This window comes from Bos mutus, chromosome 5 (genome assembly GCF_027580195.1).
Source record: "Bos mutus isolate GX-2022 chromosome 5, NWIPB_WYAK_1.1, whole genome shotgun sequence".
Lineage (NCBI taxonomy): Eukaryota > Metazoa > Chordata > Mammalia > Artiodactyla > Bovidae > Bos > Bos mutus.
In genome coordinates, this window is record NC_091621.1 from 116,880,419 (window position 1) to 116,901,941 (window position 21,523).

Here is a 21,523-nt window from a genome sequence, read left to right on the forward strand (position 1 = left end):
ATCTAAGATGGAATGAAATCTCTGCCTTCATTGAGCTTACATTTTAGTTGGGGAGATAGATTTTTAAAAGTAAGAAGACATGTAGTAAGAGCTTCCCTGGTGGCTTAGATGGTTTAGAATCCACCTGCAACGCAGGAGACCCAGATTCAATCCCTAGGTTGGGAAGACCCCTTGGAGAAGGGAATGGCTACCCACTCCAGTATTCTGGCCTGGAAAACTCTATGAACCGGGAAGCCTGGTGGGCTACAGTCCATGGGGTCGTAAAGAGTCAGACATGACTGAGCAACTAACACTTTTACTTTTCAGACATAATAAAAATGATAAATTGTGCTAATGCTCTGAAAGAAGAAGCAAGGACCCGAGGTAGAGAATAGGAGGCAAGGAGAGGGGAAGTCATCTCAGACTGGACGTTCAGGGAAGGCCTGATGGAAGCGAAATGTAAGCTCATCCTGAAGAGTCCAGGTAGAGGGAAGAGCAGATGCAAAGGTCCTGAGGCAGAAAAGTGTTCAGCATGTTTCAAGCATGAGAAGAGGGCCAGGCAGTTAGAGCACAGTGAAAAGGGCAGACACCGGATTTGAGGCTGGTGAGTTGGGCAGTGATCAGGTGTACGGTGGACTTTGTTAGCAAAAGTCGTTTGGATTTTGTGCTATGAGAGATGGGAAGTCTTTTGAAAGATTTATAGCTGGGATGTGCCTGATCAGACTCACATGTTAAGAGGATCCTTTTGTATATGTATAACTACTTTACTTTGCTGTACACCTGAAACTGGGGCTTCCCTGGTGGCTCAGTGATAAGGAGCCTGCCTGCCAGTGCAGGAGACGTGGGTCCAATCCCTGGGTGGGGAAGAACCCCTGGAGAAGGAAATGGCAACCCTCTACATTATTCCTGCCTGGAAAATCCCATGGACAGAGAAGACTGAAGGGCTGCAGTCCATGGGTCTGCAAAAGAGTTGGACATGACTTAGCGACTAAATAGCAACATCACCACCTGAAACGAATGCAACATTGTAAACCAACTATTCTCCATATTAAAAAAAAGAGTTCTAAATTTTGAAGGTGTTGCTCCACCAAATTTGGGATGTATTTCTCAATTAAAGATAAATTTCTGTTGCAAAAATATTAATAATTTTTCTAATTATGCATCTGAAAAGATTGGTTACAAGTAATGTATTTAATTTGCAATTAGCTATGATTTTTCTATAATTGTCATTTATATTTGGGAACATTTGTGAAGTGAGGAGAATCCAATCTTTTCAAGAATAATGACTTGTTAGTGAATACTGTTTGACAACATTAAATTTGGTAGTGATTTAAATGTTGGAAAAAGGAAGGCAATCCCTTTGGGAACTATGAGAGGAGGATATCAGAGAGAACTGAGTGTAAGTGCTCAGGTGAGGGTGTTGCAACAGTACACACGAAAAAGGTTGGGAGGACTTCCCTGGTGGCCGAGTGGTTAAGACTTTGCCTTCCAGCACAGAGGGTGCAGGTTCCATCCCTGGTGGAGAAGCTAACATCCCACATGCCTTGGGGCCAAAAAACCAAAACATAAAACAGAAACAATGCTGTAATAAATTCAATACAGAGTTTAAAAATGATCTACATAAAAAATAGTCTAAAAAGGAAAAAAAAAAGAAAGACAGGATGGGAATGATGTGTGGACATGGAGACTGAAGAAAACTGCACAGAAACCCATAGCTTTTAGTTCTGCTGGACTCGGGATGGGCAGCACCTGCCAAAGGACACTGTGGTGCTCCTCTTAGGAATGTTGATGGAGTTAAAGGTTTAGAGAAAGAGTGGAATTTTAGGTAGTTTAGGTATGAGGTTGAGCCTGGTCCATTCTGGGCAAGGATTCCTTGAGCTGGGTCTGCAGCAATTCACTGCAAGCCCTGTTGATAGACCAGGGAATATGAAGGACTGTCTCCTGCCCCCCAGGGGATGGGGCAGTGCCTGGGGCTCCTTCCTGGGGATGCAGTAACCGAGGGCTTCCTGCCCTTCCCCGTTCCCAGGTCTGCGATGACGAGTGGCACCACTATGCTTTGAATCTCGAGTTCCCCACGGTCACACTCTATGCAGATGGCATCTCCTTCGACCCCGCCCTCATCCACGATAATGGTCTCATCCACCCGCCTCGAAGGGAGCCTGCGCTCATGATTGGGGCCTGCTGGGCTGGTAAGTCCCCCTGCCTCAACCCCAAGCTTCTCCACGGAGGCGCTCATGGTAGAGGGGCCCAGTGGTTGGTGGAGGAGCAAGGGCAGCTTGACCTTATGACCTCGTCTCCCTGAAGTGGGGCAGGGAGGTTGGGAAAGCTCTCCGCTGGAGGAGACCACCGCCCCTCTGGTCTCCTGCCTGCTGGACTAGTCATCCCCTCTGACTCGGCCATCACCAGCATCTCACTTTCTGTACCTGCAGCCGATTCATACTATGATCCGTCCCCGTCATAATTTCACAGCCTGTTCCTCTGCTGGAGGAGGAACCCTGCAGAGAGTCAGCAACCTTCCAACTTTTAAGCTGTTTCTTTCATTTTTTCCTTCTGGGATGGTGTATGTGTGTGTGTGTGTGTGTGTGTGTGTGTGTGTGTATGCGGTGTGTGTGTGGTGTTTGTGTACATGTAGTGTGTGTATGTATGTAGTGCATATGGTTTGTGTGTATAGTGTGTGTGTGGTGTGAATGTAGTGTGTGTGTGGTGTGTCTGTATGTAGTATGTGGTACGTTTGTGTATATGGTGTGTCTAAGTGGTGTGTATGTAGTGTGTGTATGTGGTATGTTTGTGTGTGTGGTGTATGTATGTATGTAATGCATGTGGTTTGTATGGTGTATGTGTGTGTGTGGGGGGGTACCAGAGCCCTTGTATTTCCTCAGCAGCATATTTGGGTTTTGTCTACAACAGAGGCCCGAGATAACCTCAGACAAGACAAAAGAAGGGCTGGGACTCAGTTAGAGGTTCAAGTCCTACATGGCCAGGGGCAGCCCGAGGAAGACCTCCCCAGCCTCCCTGTCAGTCTGGCCCCGCCTCCTTGGGCTCACTGGCACTCTTTCTCCCCCAGAGGAGAAGAACAAAGAGAAGGAAAAGGGAGGTGACAACAGTACGGACGCCACAGCAGGTACTTCCGTGTGAGACCCGAGGCCGCCGAGCTCGCGTCTCAGCCTGGCGCTCTGGGCTCCGCGTCCGCGCGGTCCTACCCGGCCTTGCGCTTCACCGCCTCGCGCGCCACCGGGGTTACAGCCTCCGAGCGGCGTGGCCAGGCGGAGAGAGTGCAGCCGGATGGAGCTGGCTGGGAGCCGGTGTCCTCTTCTGTCCACAGAGTGACATCCAGGGTTCCCGTGCTGGCTTTCCGCGTGGCAGAGCACAGGGAGCAGGAGACGGCCACGCGGCCGGGAGAGCTGGGCATCCCTGAAGCTCCCACGCATCCCTGCCAGCGCCCCCCGCATGCACCGTGGAGACCCCCTCGCTTACTCTCCTCTTCCGCCTTGGGTCTCTTTCCTCCCTTTGGTCCTGCTTTCCTTCTTCTCTTTATCCTGGAAGCCTTTCTCATTCTGTGGCTTCTATTTTTCGCCTTCCGTCCCTCTCTGCCCCAGTTTTTATTCGTCTTCTCCCTCTCCCATCTTGCCTTAGCCTCACTTGCCTCTCATCCATACTTCTTTTAGCCCTATCTGGCTTCTTTCCGTCTTCTTTCCCCAGCCTGCTGCTCTTTTTCTGTCTTGTTCTCAGCCTCTTCTACCTGGGGCCTTCTCCGCCCTCCCCTCTGACACCTCTTACCTCCCGTCCACCCCTGTGTTCCTGCCCTAGGAGACCCCTTGCCGATCCACCACTACTTCCACGGCTACCTGGCTGGTTTCAGCGTGCGCTCAGGCCGCCTGGAGAGCCGTGAGGTCATCGAGTGCCTCTATGCATGTCGGGAGGGGCTGGACTATAGGGATTTCGAGAGCCTGGGCAAAGGCATGAAGGTATCGCCCCTTCCTCTGGCCCCCTCCCTCCGGGCATGCTCCCTGCCCCCGCCCCGCCCCAACCCACCCCACCCCCTCGGCTCCCTTCCTCTCCGTCCTGCTCTCAGCCCTGTCTGTGTCTGGGGCCCAGGTCCACGTGAACCCCTCGCAGTCCCTGCTCACCCTGGAGGGGGATGATGTGGAGACCTTCAACCATGCCCTGCAGCATGTGGCTTACATGAACACTCTGCGCTTTGCCACGCCTGGCGTCAGGCCCCTGCGCCTCACCACTGCCGTCAAGTGAGTGTCTGGTGGGTGGGCAAGTCACAGAACAGAGCCAGACAGTGTCAGAACTCCCTGGCCTTAGATGCCACCGACGGCTAGGCACATAATGCATCCCCTCCCCTCTGGTTTTAGGGATGGAACACTGACCTTCCCAGTTGACACAGCAATGCAGCAAGAAGAGTGTGGACTAGACTCAGATTTTTCAACAATGAGTTCATTACTCTTTCCACTTGTTAGCTCAGATGGTGAAGAATCTGCCTGCAATGCAGGAGACCTGGATTCAATCCCTGGGTCGGGAAAATCACCTGGAGTAGGAATTGGTGACTCACTCCAGTATTCTTGCCTGGAAAATCCCATGAACAGAGGAGCCTGGCAGGCTACAGTCCATGGGGTCACGAAGAGTCATACATGACAGAGCAGCTAACACATACTCTTCCCACCAAAGCACACTTCCAGCATTTAGGAGTTTTAATCTCTATACGTCTGTGCTGATATTCGAAAGGGGACAGAGGAAGGTCCTGGATTGGGCGCCAGGAGTGGTGGTTTGATTGCTCAGTCGTGTCCGACTTCTTTGCAACGCCCTAGACTCAACCGCCATGTTCGTCTGTCCATGGGATTTTCCAGGCAAGAATACTGGAGTGGGTTGCCATTTCCTTCTCCAAGGGATCTTCCCAACCCAAGGATTGAACCCATGTCTCCTGCATTGGCAGGCGATTCTTCACCACTGACCCACCAAGGAAGCCCTTAAGTATATTAGTTATTTAAGAATACAGATTGATTTAGGCTCATGAAAACACTAGAGTTATAGATACAGAGTTTTTACTTACTAGCTTTTTTAGTACCGAGAAAGTACCATCAAGTAGAGATACAGTAGAATCTAACTCATGGAATTGTGAGAGTAAACGATACGAGTCCAGATCAAATGCCAGCAGAGTGCCTTTTCTGCACACTTAATGAAAATGAAAGTGCTCAGTCATGTCTGACTCTTTGTGACCCCATGGACTGTAGCCTACCAAGTTCCTCCATCCATGGGATTTTCCAGGCAAGAATACTGGAGTGGGTTGCCATTTCCTTCTCCACGAGATCTTCCCCACCCAGGTATTGAACCCGGGTCTCCCACAATGTAGGCAGATGCTTTACAGTCTGAACTACCAGGGAAGATTATTACCTGAAGACATTTTCACCACTTATTACCTGAAGGCATTTTCACCCTTTATGCTTGTAGGGAAGTTTTAAGAGCTACTGCCCTCTAGTGGCTGCATCACGCAATGCAGGGGTCAGGGTTTCTGGGTTCCCTTCTCCACTGTTCTGCTGCTGCTGCTAAGTCGCTTCAGTCGAGTCCGACTCTGTGCGATCCCATAGACGGCAGCCCACCAGGCTGCCCCGTCCCTGGGATTCTCCAGGCAAGAACACTGGAGTGGGTTGCCATTTCCTTCTCCAATGCATGAAAGTGAAAAGTGAAAGTGAAGTCGCTCAGTCGCGACCCATGGACTGCAGCCCACCAGGCTCCTCCGTCCATGGGATTTTCCAGGCAAGAGTACTGGAGTGGGGTGCCATTGCCTTCTCCGCTCCACTGTTCTGCGTTTGTTCAAAAGCTGTCTGAAGAGAAGCATCTCTGACTTACCCTTATCCTGGCAGGAATGGGTTTGGAGAGAAGGCTCTGAGCCCTGGAGAGTGATGGGCATGGTTGTCAAGCCTCCCAGTTAAAGCTGTGGAAGACGGGGTCGGGTTTGGGGAATTGGACTACTGGTCCATGGTATGGTCCTGGTGTGGAGCTGAAGGCTATGGGCAGATGAGTTCTCGTGGACAACGATCAGCGCTCAGGATGGGCCCCGCCAGGTTCCAGTGAGAGCTCTAGCTGTTAAAGGGCTCTCAAGGTGCCAAGGGCTTCATCCCTCAGGGACCAAGAACTGATCTCATCTCTTTCATAGGCTTAGGGGCCATGTCAGAGGGAGGGCTCTGTCTTCTGGCTTAGGATGGAGCTTTGCAAGGGGTAGCCCTACAAGGTGGGAGTTGATGCCCTCTTTGTGGACTGGCTCGCCTGGATTCCTCTGACTTATCACCTGCCCAGGGAAGAGACTTATCTGAGGGTTGGGAACCTGAGCTCTTCCTTTAGTAGAGGGAGGGGCCTTCTTCCTTTGTGAGGTTAAGAGGGAGGGAGGTCTCATTTTTCCGTTTCAGGGTTTCCATGTGGTTAGTGCTACACTAACACCTCACTGAGGGGCTTCCCTGGTTGCTCAGCTGGTAAAGAATCCTCTTGCGACCCTGGCTCCATCCTGGGTGGGGCAGATTCCCTGGAGAAGGGATAGGCTACCCACTCCAGTATTCTTGAGCTTCCCTAGTGGCTCAGACAGTAAAGACTCTGCCTGCAATGTGGAAGACCTGGGTTCGATTCCTGGGTCAGGAAGATTCCCTGAAAGAGGACATGGCAACCCACTCCAGTATTCTTGCCTGGAGAATCCCATGGACAGAGGAGCCTGGTGGGCTACAGTCCATGGATCCACAGAGTCAGACATGACTGAGCACTTTCACATGCAACTGTTCAGTCAATGCAGATTTTCCCTAAGGTTTTTTTTTTTTAACCTTTCTGGAATTCTTGGAAAGCCCATCTCCTCATGGCATTGACCACTGAACAGATGGGCACCACATCTTTTTCTCTAGCTCTGTTCACTCTCCCTAGTTTTTGAATTTCTACGTGCTTGCTGTAATCTCTGTCTGGGAAGTTCTGCCCACACCTCAAACAAATGAGCTAAAGCTTAATAATGAACTTCAGTGCCTGAACCAGCCCTGCCCCCGAATTCTCTGCCTCTGTGGCGGTGTCTCTGTCCTTGCAGTCACCCTGGCTTGCAGCCTCTGACCTGCCTCGGAGCCCTCCCTGTGTTTATGCGCCACGCCCTGTCAGTCATCCGGTCACCCAGACCCCTTTCACTCGTGTCTGGTGTCTGCTTCCTCTTTCCCCATGTCTGTGTTATGGCTCCAGCAGGCTGTCATGCCCACTCCTCTGGCCTCTTGAGATAGCCTCCGAACTAATGACTGTCTAGTATTCTAACTTCAGTTCTGTCCCCACCCAAAGGCTAGGTTAGTGATCCGAAATCCAAATGTCCATCCTCACACTTCCCTGCTGAAGGAGACGTCTGTGGTTCCCTCCTGCCGCTCACAAAAACTGCACTCGGAGCCCTGAACCATCTGTCCCAGCCTTTCCTGCTTCGTGTTCCTCTACTCCCCTCCGTGTGCTCCTCACCATCCACTCTAGGGTCAACTTTCTACCTCCTTCAAAGGCTGGGTCACTTGCTACTTTTTTCCAGTATTCTAACTCTCCCTGACCAAATACCCTACTCCCATCTTAGCCAGAATAACCTCTCCCACTTTGAACGCTCTTGGTTTTGTGTGTGCTCCATTTATGTGATGGTGACCACGTTGGCTCTTGTTTGAAGGTTTGTGTAGAAATTCTAATTTCTTGACCAGATCATCAGCGCCAGGGCCAGCCCCCTGGTCCCCTTTGGGCCTCTTTTGGATCACCCATCACAGTGGGAATATCTGCTGGAGGCTGTGCTTCCAGAGTCAGCTAGACTTATTTCCCAGGAGGCTTTGATTGGGGTTTCTCTGGGACTGTGCAGACTGTCTCAGGCCCTGCTCCTTAGGGCACAGAACTCAGCAGGTTGTGGATTTGGTCCCTTCAGGGGCTCTGCATTCATGGTATCCGCTGAGATTATGCTTCTCCCTGTTGGCTCCAGTAGTCAAGCTGCACTCAGTAACACAAATGACAATCCTTTTAGAAAAATAATTTCTCTTAGCTGAGGCAGGTGGACCACAAGCCCTGCTTTGAATTACCACCTCCCCTGTGAAAACTGCATGTTCAAGGGGGCACTTTTTTTTTTTTTTTTGCTGCACCATGCAGCTTGTGGGATCTTAGTTCCTCAACCAGGGATTGAACCCAGGTCCATGGCTGTGAAAGTGCCAAGTCCTAACCACTGGATCGCCTCGGAATTCCAAGGAGACACTTCTTTATAAATAAATTTGATTTGTGCAAACCCAGGTTCCACATGGTGGCTGTGGGTTAGTGGGAAGGCGTGTACTTGGAATAAGAAGAATGGGTTCAAGCCTGGATTGGGATGCATATTTCTTATGTGGCCAAGATGCTTGACCCAGGAGCTTTGGCTTCTGCTGCTTCTTCCAACAGCAGTGAAAGAAGGTTAAGTGAAAGCATGTGGGCAAAATGCTTCACAAAACAGCAAGTGCTCTGGGGATAACCCTCAGATTGGCTGGAGGAGATCCTGGGAGTGTGTTCTGGGGCGGCTGTGATGTTGGTTGGTCAGGACTTAGTCTTCTTGGGAGGGTTTGTCTGGCACCAAGGTCAGAGAGGCTTCATGGGATGGTGGATGCGGTCTGAGATGGTCAGATTAGCTTGCCTACCGAAGAGTGTTTCTCTGGTACTGGACGAAATGCGTGGAAGATGCACCTGGGAGGAGGATGTCCTTTTTTTTTTCTTTTTTTTATTGTGGTTGATTTACAGTGTTGTGTTAGTTTCTGCTGTACAGCAACGTAATTCAGTTATACGTATATACACATACCTTTTTAATATTCCTTTCCACTATGCTTTATCATAGGATATTGAATCTAGTTCTCTGTGCTATTCGGTAGGCCCTTGTTTATCCATTGTGTATATAAAAGCTTACATCTGCTAACCCCAGCCTCCCACTCCATCCTTGCCCCATCCCCTCTCCCTTGGCAACCGTCAGTCTGTTCTCTGTGTCTGCGATTCTGCTTCTGTTTGATAGATGGGCTCATTTGTGTCATATTTTAGATTCCACGTATGAGTGATGTGCGTGCGTGCATGCTCAGTCTCTTCAGTTGTGTCCAACTTTGTGCGACCCTATGGACTATAGCCCTCCAGGCTCCTCTGTCCATGGGATTCTCTAGGCAAAAATGCTGGAGTGGGTTCCCATTCCCTTCTCCAGGGAATCTTCCCAACCCATGAGTCAAACCCAGGTCTCTTACATTTCCTGCATTGGCAGGCAGGTTCTTTACCACTAGTGCCGCCTGGGAAGCCCATACATATAAGTGATATCATATGGTATTTGTCTTTCTCTTTCTGACTTACTTCACTTAGTATGATACTCTCTAGTTGCATCTGTGTTGCTGCAAATGGCATCATTTTGTTTTTTGATGACTGAGTAGTATTCCGTTGTATATATGCACCACCTCTAATTTATTCATTCATCTGTCAGTGGACATTCAGATTGTTTCCACATCTTGGTTATTGTGAATAGCACTGCTATAACACAGGGGTGTATGTATCTTTTGAATTATAGTTTTGTGGACATCCTTTGACACACTTCCCACTCCCACCCCACCTTTGTTGTTGAATATTTTTTGACACATATCTACCAGTCCAGTAGTTAAGACTCTGAGCTTCCACTGCAGGGGTCATGGATATTGAGGAACCAGGATCCCTGCATGACTTGGTGTGGCCAAAAATATAAAAAAGAAGGTGATAGATTCCACATATAAGTTATATATATGGTATTTGTCTTTATCTTATTTCACTTAGCATAACACCTTCAAGGCCCTTCCATATCATCACAAAAGGCAGACTGAATAGTATTCCATTGTATATATGTCATATCTTCTTGATCCATTCATCTATGGATGGACACTCTGGTGGTCTCTGTGTCTGGGCAACTGTGAATAATGCTGTGGTGAACATGAGGGTGGAGCTAGTGCTCTGAGATAGTGATTTCATCTTTAGTATATACCCATATATACTCATACTTGTTTTCTTTAGATATATAACCGACTCTTTGTGGCCCAATGGACTACTCAGTCCATGGAATTCTCCAGGTCAGGATACTGAAGTGGGTAGCCTTTCTCTTCTCCAGGGGATCTTCCCAACCCAGTGATCGAACCCAGGTCTCCCGCATTGCAGGCGGATTCTTTACCAGCTGAGTCACAAGGGAAGCCCAAGAATACTGGAGTGGGTAACCTATCCTTTCTCCAGTGGATCTTCCCGACCTAGGAATTGAACCGGGGTCTCTTGCATTGCGGGAGGCGGGAGGATTCTTTACCAACTGAGCTATGAGGGAAGCCCTCACATCCCCAGGAAGGGAATTGCACTGAATGTGTGCTCAATCACTCCGTTGTGTCCGACTCTTTGTGACCCCATGGTCTATAGCCCACCAGGATCCTCTGTCCATGAGATTGTCCAGGCAAGACTATTGAAGCGGGTTGCCATTTACTTCTCCATGAGATAGTGATTTCATTTTCTTTAGATATGTACCCAGGAAGGGAATTGTACTGAATATACTTTTTAAAAATCAAAGAAACAAAAAAGCTCTTAGATGAAGAGCTGTGTATGTATTTACATTTCTGTATGTTCAGTTTGTAAAATACAGTTCTATGGTCTTGGGATTGGGCATTGGTGATGTCATAGGTCAGGGTTGCCTGACCTTTTGCCCCTGCCCCTTCTCTGCAGTGGCCTCCTCCTGGGAAAGGGAATCTCCCCCTCCAGCTTTGCTGTGTGTGTGGTGGGGTGGTCTGCAGAGACACTGTCCCCCTTTCCTCCCCTTTTTCTCCCTGACATGGGGGCTCTCTGCAGAGGTAGGGGTCCAGAGTGATGGCCAGACTACAGATTATCAGGCAGTGGTTGCTGGGCTCACAGGCTGCCTCCCTCCCCTCTCCTGATGCAGGTGCTTCAGTGAAGAGTCCTGTGTCTCCATCCCTGAAGTGGAGGGCTATGTGGTGGTGCTACAGCCGGATGCCCCCCAGATCCTGCTGAGCGGCACTGCTCACTTTGCCCGCCCAGCTGTGGACTTCGAGGGACCCGAGGGGGTTCCTTTGTTCCCTGACCTCCAGATCACTTGCTCCATTTCGCACCAGGTGGAGGCCAAAAAGGACGAGAGTTGGCAAGGCACGGGTAAGCATGCCTCTCAGGGAGGGGTCGGTGTCTGGAACCAACGTGAAGGAGAAAATCTGGAGCTGGACATAACAATGTCACCCCATATTCGCTTTTCGAGAATACCTGGCTATTGGGAAGGAGGGCCAGTGGGAGGCCCCCAGGTATAAGGAGGTTGTCAGGTAGTGACCTTCTTGACAGCAATGCTGGCAGCTCTCAGGGGATGACCTGGGAAGGGGAGGAGGAGTGGCCAGGAGGTGGGCCTTTCAGCTCTGACCCGGACCCGACTCCCTCCCGTCCAGTGACAGACACTCGCATGTCAGACGAGATCGTGCACAACCTGGACGGCTGTGAGATCTCCCTGGTGGGGGATGACCTGGATCCCGAGCGGGAAAGTCTGCTCCTGGACATGGCATCCTTGCAGCAGCGAGGCCTGGAGCTCACCAACACATCTGCCTACCTCACCATTGCCGGTCAGTGGAGCCCAAGAGCCGGTCCTCTTTTCTTGGGATGCCCCCGTCCACGACCGAGTCTCTGGGGAGCCCAGAGGGTCCTCCTTCCAGGCCCAGGAATGTGACCAAGTGTCCCCTTGCACCTTCTCCACCTGGGGTCCTCTGGCTTCCAGATTGTCCCTAGAGGCGGGGGCTGGGGCTTAGAATCCTGATGGTTCTTTCTCAGCGTCTCTGTCCAGCCTGGCTCACCTCTGCTCTGGGCTCCACTCTTCTCTGGCTCAGTCTCTGACTAGCTTTCTTATTCTCTGGCCATTTGCTACTCATTATCTTCTCTGTCTTCCATCTCACTGATCTCTGGGATTCAGCATAGCTTTTCTTTTCTTCTAATATTTATTTATGTTGCTGTGCTGGGTCTTAGTTGGTGGCACGTGGGGTCTTTAGCTGTGGCATGCAGACTCTTTAGTTGTGGCATGCGAACTCTTAGGTGAGGCATGTGGGACTTAGTTCCCTGACCAGGGATGGAACCCGGTCCCCTTCATTGGGAGCATGGGGCCTTAGCCACTGGACCCCCAGGGAAGTTCCTAAGTGCTCATCTCTTAATGTTTGGTGGTAATGACTTGGGAAGCCTGCTCCTCTCCAAAGGACCCTCTGTTGGGGAGAATAGAAGATGGGGTGGCCGGTCCCCTCCTGTTTCCATTCCCTTCCAGAGCCTCATGGAGGGCTTCTGTGTTTGCCCCTCACCATCTCCCCGCTGCTGCCTCCTCCCTCTGTCCTGCATGCGTCCCTGTTTTCCTTCTCTCCATCCCTCCTCAGCTTGCAGAGGAGGGCAAATGGAGCCTCAGTTTCTCTGTCCCAGTCAGGCAGAGCTGGCGGGGTGCTGGGGAGCCTCTCTCCCTCTGAGGACTCGGGTCACGCACCTGTTGAGTTGAGGGGCGTCAACAGGTGGGAGTTTGGGAGAGAGACCCCGGGCCTCCTCGCTGACTCCTGCTCTGAGCCGCCTCCGGTTCCCAGGGGTGGAGAGCATCACCGTGTACGAAGAGATCCTGAGGCAGGCGCGTTATCGCCTGCGACACGGAGCAGCCCTCTACGCCAGGAAGTTCCGGCTCTCCTGCTCAGAAATGAATGGGCGTTACTCCAGCAATGAATTCATCGTGGAGGTAACCCGAGCTCCCTCCCTTCCAACCGCCCCCGCCCCGCCCCCCCCGGGCGAGGAGCCGGGATGAGGGAGCGGACTGAGCCCCCTGGTGGTTGGGGATGGAAACTGCAGCCCAGGCAGGGGACTCCTGGATCCGAGCTGTGGGTAGAGGAGGGGAAGCTGAGGAGGGTGGGGGGTGGTGAGGGGGCAGGGGTGAAGAGATGGGCCTCCGAGGGCTGGAAGAGGACTGGGGAGAAGCGAGTGTGCCCACTGAGCCCGTCCTCGCCCCAGGTCAGCGTCCTGCACAGCGTGAACCGGGTGGCCCACCCCAGCCACATGCTCAGCTCCCAGCAGTTCCTGCACCGCGGTCACCAGCCACCGCCTGAGATGGCTGGACACAGCCTGGCCAGCTCCCACCGCAACTCCAGTACGTAAGGCTGGATGGGCCAGCGGGCAGGTGGGCACAAGCATCCTCCGCCCACCTCTGGGGTGGTGGGTGAGGAGGAAGGGATGGAGCCATGGATTCTGTGAAACCTGGCTTGGTTGACGGTTCCAATCCCTTCACCCCTGGCTCATTCACTTTCCCTAGTGGAGAGTGCGAGCCCTGGGTCATCACAGGTCACTCATATCCCGGCTGATGGTCAGTGCAGGTTTAGTCTTTGTTGGTGCTGCCAACAATATCAAGTCAGCCCCGGACTTCGGGATCCTCAGTAGTGAAGCTATCACGTATTAAGCACCTGCTGCTGCTGCTGCTAAGTCGCTTCAGTCGTGTCCGACTCTGTGCGACCCCATAGACGGCAGCCCACCAGGCTCCCCCGTCCCTGGGATTCTCCAGGCAAGAACACTGGAGTGGGTTGCCATTTCCCTCTCCAATGCATGAAAGTGAAAAGTGAAAGTGAAGTCACTGAGTCATGTCCGACTCTTAGCGACCCCCTGGACTGCAGCCCACCAGGCTCCTCTGTCCATGGGATTTTCCAGGCATTAAGCACCTACTGTATACTAATGCTGTCGACAATATCATTAAGAATACAAACAATTATAAGGTAGATACAGTTTCTATTCTAAATAAGGTTGGTGCTATTGCCTGTCAAATTATGTGCTATCTATAAAGTCATAAGGCTATTTCTGAAACAAAATATGCAAACATGTGAAGCGTTACATCCAAATGGACTGATGCCCTTCAGAGCCATCTTGTTCTGTGGCCAGGGTTGCTTACTAGTGATGCAATTTTTAATTCATAATTTGAGCTGCTTAATTATAGAAAAATTAGAAACTATAAGTGTAAAGAAGAAAAGTCATCCATAATTCCACCACAGTTGACCCATTGTTAGTAGGGTCTCAACCCAGTTTTTGCCTATGTGACTGTTTTCTTTTCTTCTTTCAACAAACATGAGATCAAACTATTTTTTAACCTAATAGTTACACCTAATATTATAAATTGAGTCTTCACATTGTTAAAAACTGCAATGATTCTGATGTTGCTGGAAATGATTTTTGGAATGCCTTTTTTAGAATCGCTTTCAAAGTCAGTTCATGAGATGCATTTATTTTTGTTACTTTCAGGACATACCTTGCTTTTGGCCTAGTTCAGTATTCCCCACATCAGAATCCACTTTTGTCAGAGTTGGCTCTGGATAGCATTTTGCGTTTGTACATGTAAAACCCACTCTGGAAAGGCAGAGAGGTGTCACGTATTAGAAAAAGTCAGGGACTTCCCTGGAGGTCCAGTGGTTAAGACTTTGTGCTTCCACTGCAAGGGGCACAGGTTCGATCCCTGGTCGGAGAACTAAGATTCCACATACCACATGGCATAGCCAAAATAAAAGAGATTAAAAAAAAAAAGTCAAAAGGCGAGTTGCAGGCTCTGAAGGTAATTCTCTAAGGCGTTCCAAACACACTTTCTTGGAACAAGGTCATGGTCACTCACTGAGCCCTACCCTGAAAGGACAGCTCTCTTGTCAACCATGTAATTATTAAGAATAGTAAGCACATTGGTGTGCCAAGCACTTTGCCCGTGAATTTTACACCTATTAACCCAGTGAGTCATTACAGACAACAGATGAAATAGGCGCTAGAATGATTCCCTCTAAAGGCAAGGAAACAGAGACCAGAGAGGTTAAGTACCTTATCCAAGATCACACAGCAAAAATATGGTGGAACCAGGATTCGAGTCCAGCCAGCAGAATTCCAGAACCCGTGCTCTAGCCATCACACTTCATATCCTCTCCATGTTAGATGCTTAAACAAAAGTCTTATCACTTTATAGTTGCACCTAATTTGGGGGAGCCTTGAGGGCTTCCCAGGATGTCTCTGACTGAGACTGGCTCCTGGGTACCCCTTAGAATTTAGTCTGGTTTCCTCTCCTTGGGTAGCGGCCTCCACTGTACTGTCTCTTGTGTTTGCTTTTCCCTGGGACTGGCTCCCCTCATCCTTGCTCTCCCTGAAAACAACTGCAGACACCTTTTAATTGTTTTCCTGTGATGCCTACAGCAAAGCAGATGGAAGTAGGGGTGAGGAGGGAGTGTAAGGCATAAGCAAGTTGCAAGGTTCTAGAAAGCTTCACACAATCTTTAGAGACATGTGAGTGAACTCGACCTACTTTTGTTAAATAGACTTTTGAGGTCATGACTCCCTAGCTCTTCTTCCAGTTCTTTCCTTGGCAATCATTCCACTCAGCCTTGTTGGGGTTGGGTACTGGGTCTACCACTCAGATTAGGCTCAAAGTGGGTCTTGGTTGGCATTGCTGTTGAGCTCGGTAACTCTCATCCTTGTTTTCTCTGCTTGCTCTGAGATCCCAATTGAGAGCAGCAGCCTGCTTTTCCTTTCCCCCGATTTTGGCCTGAGTAGGGTACAAAATTCATAGTTCACCCGAGGGCCTTGGTGATTGACATCTCCTGAACTTATCAGGAGATCCATTTTGTCCATGTATCTTTCCTGACTCTTCAAAGTGTCCCCTTTCTCTCCCTTCCTTCCAGCCCTGAGAGTGGAGTTACAGAATTGTGGTTTAGCGATTTCAAAGTACTCTGACCATGCAAAAGAGGAAGAGATAGAATTCTCTCCAATTGGATGGGAGGTTCATTTCTCTGTAGTGCCTAAGTGCACCAGGAAAGAGCTCAGTGTGAACTGGCACAGTCAGTCAAGGAAGGTCTGCTGGCACATTCAGACCTTGACCTTGAACCTGGAGAGTGAAGGGAGTCTGGATGGACATGAGAGAGAACAAGAGTGTGAGAACTGGGGGTGGGTGGGTGGCTCCGGGTATTGTGTTTGGAGAGAATGAGGCTGCCTGAGAAGGGTAAGATGAACGATGAAGACAAGATTTATCCAGTCCTGCCAAATTTTGATGCATATCAGAATCACCTAGGAGCAGTAAAAACCCTTAGTGCCTCAGCCACATCCCATACCAATTCAATCAGAAGGTCTGGGGTGGGGAGCCAGGCTTCAGTGGGTTTTTAAAGATCCTCAGGTGATTCCAACGCGCAGTCAGGTTAGGAATTATTTCCTTGCTTTGTTACGTACAAGTATTTGAGACTTTGTGGAGAGACCCACAGTGCAGTAGGATGAGAATAGAAAATGAAGTTGGACGTGAGGCAGAAAGGACAATGATGGAAGAAGATGAAGCCAGGGAATAAGTCAGTTCATAAAACACATGCTGTGAGATACTGCACAATTGCTTGAGTGGCCAGAATTTGGACCTGAGCTTCCTTGGAGCTGAAACGAGAAAAACTGAGCAGTTAGGAAAGTCATATGATAGGACCCACCAGTGCTTCCGGTTGGAGGTTTCTCCCCAGACTCTTCAGAAAGGGGGATCCACGCAGGGCTGTGGACAGGGCATCCACGGTGCCTTACACGAAGCCAGGAGTTTCACATGGGCTACTGGCTAGAACTCAAACACTCCTTCCTGGTGGCCTTGGAGGTCACTCGAGGCCAGAGTCAACTACTTGGAGCTAATGCAGTAGGAAAGGTTGATGATGTTCCCTAAACTCTTGGTTTCTGTCTGTAGCTAACTTAAAAATCCTCCCATCTCCCCGGCCTCCTGGCTCAGTTTAAACTAATTAACTGTACTTGTTTGCCTGCACATGCCGTGTCTGCACTTTGTCTTTCCTGTGGTCATTTCTGATGGCCGGCAGTCAGCTGGTCACTTCCTTCAACAGGCCAGGGGCTTGGAGGGACAAATGCATTTGATTAAGGCACAGAGCAGAAGCTCTGGCTTGTCATCATTGTGGCTGTGGAGCCAGTTCACCTGCTGTGGCCTCCACCCCAAGGAGGGGTTTCTACTTCTACAGCCTGGGCTTGACTACGGGGGCATTCTGCTGGTGGGGGTCACTGTTCTGGGATCCTGGCCCACCGACCTGGAGACCCAAGAGGGGCTTTTTCCTGCAGAGGAGCCGACAGGCCAGCTGGGCCTCCCCTCTCCTCCTCCTCCATCCCCGGCAGTTGAGAAACACTCTCATCTCTCCCCAGGCCCATCTCTCCCCAGAGCCGGCGCCCAGGGAGCCTGCCTCCCTTGCTCTGCAGAGTCAGTTGTCATTGGCCCCAAATGGGCTATGGGTCGGGTCAGACTGGGGACCGACTTGGCAGAGCACCACCAAGGCGGCCTTGGGGAGGCGTGAAGCCAGTGCGGCTGCTCCCACACCTGCTTATGTTTCCACACCTGGCTGGCTCTGGAGCGTGTGGCAGCGTGTGCGTGCACTCTCTGCTGGAGGACAGGTGTGCACCAGGGTGTACCCCACGCTGTGTGCTTCCCTGTGCTCTGCTCCGTCTCTGGCCATGTGAGTCTTGGAGGCTGTGGGTAAATTCGTGTGTATGTGCGTGTGTGTGCGCGTGTGAGTGAGACGCATATACTAACAGCCCCTCAACAACGGGACTGCCCAGGGTGTGGGTCCCACACACCCTCTCTGGTCAGTGAGGCGCTGCTCCTACGTGGCTGGCAGGAGTGGGCACCCATGTGGGGTGTAGTCACCCAGCTGCCCATGAGGGCACTGGGCCTGGGGGCACGCCTGTGGGGTCTCTACCTCCATTTGCTGTCTGTGGGGCTGTGGGCTCCTCTGTTTTGCCTCCTCCTGCTTCTCCGTGTGCTGTCCGTGTGTGTGCAGGAGGTGGGCAAGGCTGTGCTCACGGCTGCTGCCTCCGTGGCCGTCTGGGTCCAGGTCTGTGGAGGGTACATTGTCCTGCAGGGGCTTGCCTGGACTGCCCAGCTGGTGGGGAGCTGGGTGGAGCTGCACGTGTGGCTCTGCTTTGCCTTGCTGGAGACTCTCAGGCGCGTCCTTTCCATCCTGCCGTGTGAGAACGCTGTCGGGTGGCTGATGCGGGCAGGCGTGCTGGCCGGCAAAGGCCTGGCGCGGGTGCGGGGCGTGGTGACCCTGGTCCGGGTGTGCACCCACACACTCTTCCTGGGCGTGTCCCTGTGTCTGCACATGTGCTTTGCCGCCATCAGCTCCAAGGTCCAAGTGAGGGTGCACGCCCCGCTCTGGGTCTCTCTGCCCTTTAGGGTCCATGCCCCACTGAGCCTGGGCTTCAGAGTGAGGCTGCAGGCCCAGAGGCATGACAGGGCCCAGGGGACGGGGGGTGCATCCCAAGGGGAGCAGAGCCCCCCAGTGTCCAGGACGCCCCCGGTGTCCAGGACGCCCCTGGTGTCCAGGAGGCTCGAGCCCACAAGGAGACGGGAGGCATCACGGAGCAGGGGTGAGCTCTGTCCAGGTGGGTACTTGAAGGGGCTGCTTTCTACCTCTTGGTCCTGTCCCCAGCCTTGGGTGTCAGGCCACGCTTGGAGCCCACTTCTCCTCTTCAAATGAAGGAGAACATTCTCTCCTCTTGTATCATCAAGCCTGTGTGGCCACCTCTCTCCTTTCCCCTCTGGGCTCCCAGGACCTCCTTCCTGGGCTGCATGGTCCCTGGGAAAGGCGCAGGCAGAGGACCTGGGCAGAGTCCAGGCCTTGCCCTCTGTCTGCCGAGCACAGAACCGCTCAGGGCAACGTTGGGCTGAGGGCCCTTTTCCCCCTGCCCTTCCTCCTGTGCAGACCTCCTCCCTCCCTTGGGCTCTCAGTCCCTCCAGCCACCCCCTTCCCTCCCCGTCTCTGCCCTTCTCTGGGTGAAAGTGAAAAGAGAAAGTGATAGTCGCTTAGTTGAGTCTGACTCTTTGCGACCCCTTGGACTGTAGCCTGCCAGGCTTCTCTGTCCATGGGACTTCCCAGGTAAGAATACTGGAGTGGGTTGCCAGTTCCTCCTCCAGGGGATCTTCCCGACCCAGGGACTGAACCCTGGTCTCCTGCATTGAGGGCAGATTCTGTACCCTTGGGACTCTGCTTCTCTTCCAGCTTCTACAGTGGAGACCTCTATTCCGGGCCATCATGGACCCTCTCTTTTGCTCAGGGATGCCCTGTTCCCAGGCCCCTGACAGCCTCCTGCCATCCCCCTCCCCCGCCAGCAGAGTTGGCTCAGGTGTGCCTGGCTCTCTCTGCAGTGGTTCCCAGTGCGGCGACCCTCATCATCGTGGTGTGCGTGGGCTTCCTGGTGCTCATGGTCGTCCTGGGTCTCGTGCGCATTCACTCACTGCACCGCCGCGTCTCGGGGGCCAGTGGGCCTCCCGGGGCCTCCAGCGACCCCAAGGATCCCGATCTCTTCTGGGATGACTCAGCTCTCACCATTATCGTGAACCCCATGGAGGTGAGTGGGGGGCCTGGCAGAGTCAGGGTGCAGCTGGGACACACTCCCAGCAGGAAGACTCCCAATGAGCACCCCCTCGCCACCCTTCTCCAGTCCTACCAGAGCCGGCAGGTCTGCGTGGCGGGCGCTGCAGGCGGCCAGCAGGACGACGAGGACAGCAGCGACTCGGAGGCCGCCGACTCACCCAGCAGCGATGAGAGACGCATCATCGAGACCCCCCCTCACCGCTACTGAGGCCTCCGCCCCTCCCCAGACAGAGAATTCCATCCCGGTGAGACAGACACACCGAAGATACAGAAGGACCTTCTTAGAGGAGAGAAACCGGTGGGGTGGAGGAGAGAGCTCTTAGAAGAGTCCTCTCCTAATCTCAGAATCGGGGGGCCCACCAGAGCCCGACCCTCCCCCTCAGCTCCCAGCCCACCCCTGCTCCATGCCTCTGGGCTCCTACTCCCGGGTGGGGGAGATTCTGGCTGCCTTCTCTGTCGCCAGGCAGCCACCCCCTTTGCTGACCCACATCTGTCTCTTCCCCCACCAGCCATGTGCTATATGGTGGGGAGGGGTACTGAAGGAAACCTGGTCCCCTGCCCTTACCTTCTCTCCTGTCCATGGAGCCCCCTGGCCAGGCATTCTCTGCTTCTCTTAACGAGCCCCCCCTTTCCATTTCACTCCGGGGATCCCCTCCTCTCCTGGCCCCCTTCCCTCCTCTTCCTCTCCTGTCCCCCCCTCTCCGAGGCCTGGCTGTGGCTGGGTTGTAGGGGTGGGAGTGGGATGGGGGCCCCGGCTGGATTATAAATAATGTATATTTTTTCATGTCGTCGTGAGCGCAGCCCCTGTGTTCCGTGTGCAGCTCACAACCTTGTGTGCGTGTGGCATTGTCACGTCCTGGGGTGGGAGTGGGGGTCGGGTGGTGGGTGTGTGAGGGAGGGGACACACCCTAGGGTTTTCAAATAAAACAACTGGAAAAAAGCCTGGTCAGCTGCCTCTGGCCTGCTTGATCCCTGGTGGGTGCTCTGTGGGTGGCCGCTCTGGGGTCTCTGAGCTGAAGTGAGGGGCAGGGCTGGTTTTCTGGGTGCTGTCGCCAGGATCAGATGGCTTCCACTGCACCCCGGGAAGAATACAAACAATTGAGGGGATGCTGCATACGCCAGGGCTTTGTGGAGGACATTGTTATCACCCCCATGTCTTGAAATTTTTCACCTGGGGTGCCTGTGTGCCCAGCCCCAGGGGAGTCGAGGGGGAGAGGGCAGGCAACTCTGCTATTTGTTTTTTAAAAAGGGGTTTTCCTTTTAAAAATTAATTAATTGATTAATTATCGGCCATACCTTGCGGGATGTGGGCTTAGTTCCCCCACCAGGGATTGAGCCTGTGCCACCTGCAGTGGAAGCACAGAGTCTTAAGCACTGGACCAGCAGAGAAGTCCCAGTCCTGCTGTTTGTAATAAGAGAGAACGGGCTCTGAGAGGTGTTCCCCAGGTAGAAGGGGCAGGAACCAGATGGGGTTATTTCAGAAGAGTACGCTGTAGACGGAGCATCCTTCCTATGGTGTCCTGGCCCCAGGGAAGACCAGGGACCCAGGTCTTAATTACTGTGTGTGAGATGAGGGGCTTAGAGTATCAGTCATGTTACCTCAGGTGGCACAGTCAGTAAGGAATCCACCTGCCAATGCTCTCGGGTTTGATCCCTGGGTTGGGAAGATCCCTTGGAGAAGGAAATGGCAACCTACTCCAGTACTCTTGCCTGGGAAATCTCATGGACAGAGGAACCTGACAGGCTATAGTCCATGGGGTCACAAAGAGTCAGACATGACTGAACACACACGCGTGTGCACACACACACACACACACACACATGTTATCCCTACTTCTCGGTGGTCCTTGTGGACGCAGTGGGGTTGGGGCGGAGCTTACTGGCCCACTGCTCTGCCACCCATGCCTGGTCTTACCTCTGCCAGGCACCCATCCTGGCCCCTGGCTTCAGCTACCGGCCATGTGTTAATGTCCATGTAGACCTCCCACCCAACTACCTGTTGGCAGCTCCACTAGGGCATCCTGTACTTCAGATGCAACCTTGGCCCAGATTCTGCTCTGTCCATTTCACCTTTCTCCCCGTTACCTGAGCCAGAGACCTGGGAGTGGGTTGGGATTTCTCCCTCTCCCTTAACCTCATGTCCACAT

The 21,523-nt window shown here is 52.3% G+C and overlaps 1 protein-coding gene across 1 annotated transcript in view; it reads left to right on the forward strand.

The window, feature by feature from the left end:
• CLSTN3 (calsyntenin 3) overlaps positions 1 to 20,224 on the forward strand; it is a 29,802-nt gene extending 9,578 nt beyond the window's left edge. The window contains exons 9-18 of the mRNA XM_005910695.3: positions 2,006 to 2,168; positions 3,044 to 3,100; positions 3,787 to 3,944; positions 4,075 to 4,223; positions 10,895 to 11,121; positions 11,403 to 11,573; positions 12,564 to 12,709; positions 12,979 to 13,114; positions 19,148 to 19,350; positions 19,444 to 20,224. Of these exons, the coding sequence (XP_005910757.3) occupies positions 2,006 to 2,168; positions 3,044 to 3,100; positions 3,787 to 3,944; positions 4,075 to 4,223; positions 10,895 to 11,121; positions 11,403 to 11,573; positions 12,564 to 12,709; positions 12,979 to 13,114; positions 19,148 to 19,350; positions 19,444 to 19,584 (1,551 nt within the window). The 3' untranslated portion in view covers positions 19,585 to 20,224. The remainder of the gene's footprint in view (positions 1 to 2,005; positions 2,169 to 3,043; positions 3,101 to 3,786; positions 3,945 to 4,074; positions 4,224 to 10,894; positions 11,122 to 11,402; positions 11,574 to 12,563; positions 12,710 to 12,978; positions 13,115 to 19,147; positions 19,351 to 19,443) is intronic.
• Positions 20,225 to 21,523: the final 1,299 nt, after the last annotated feature.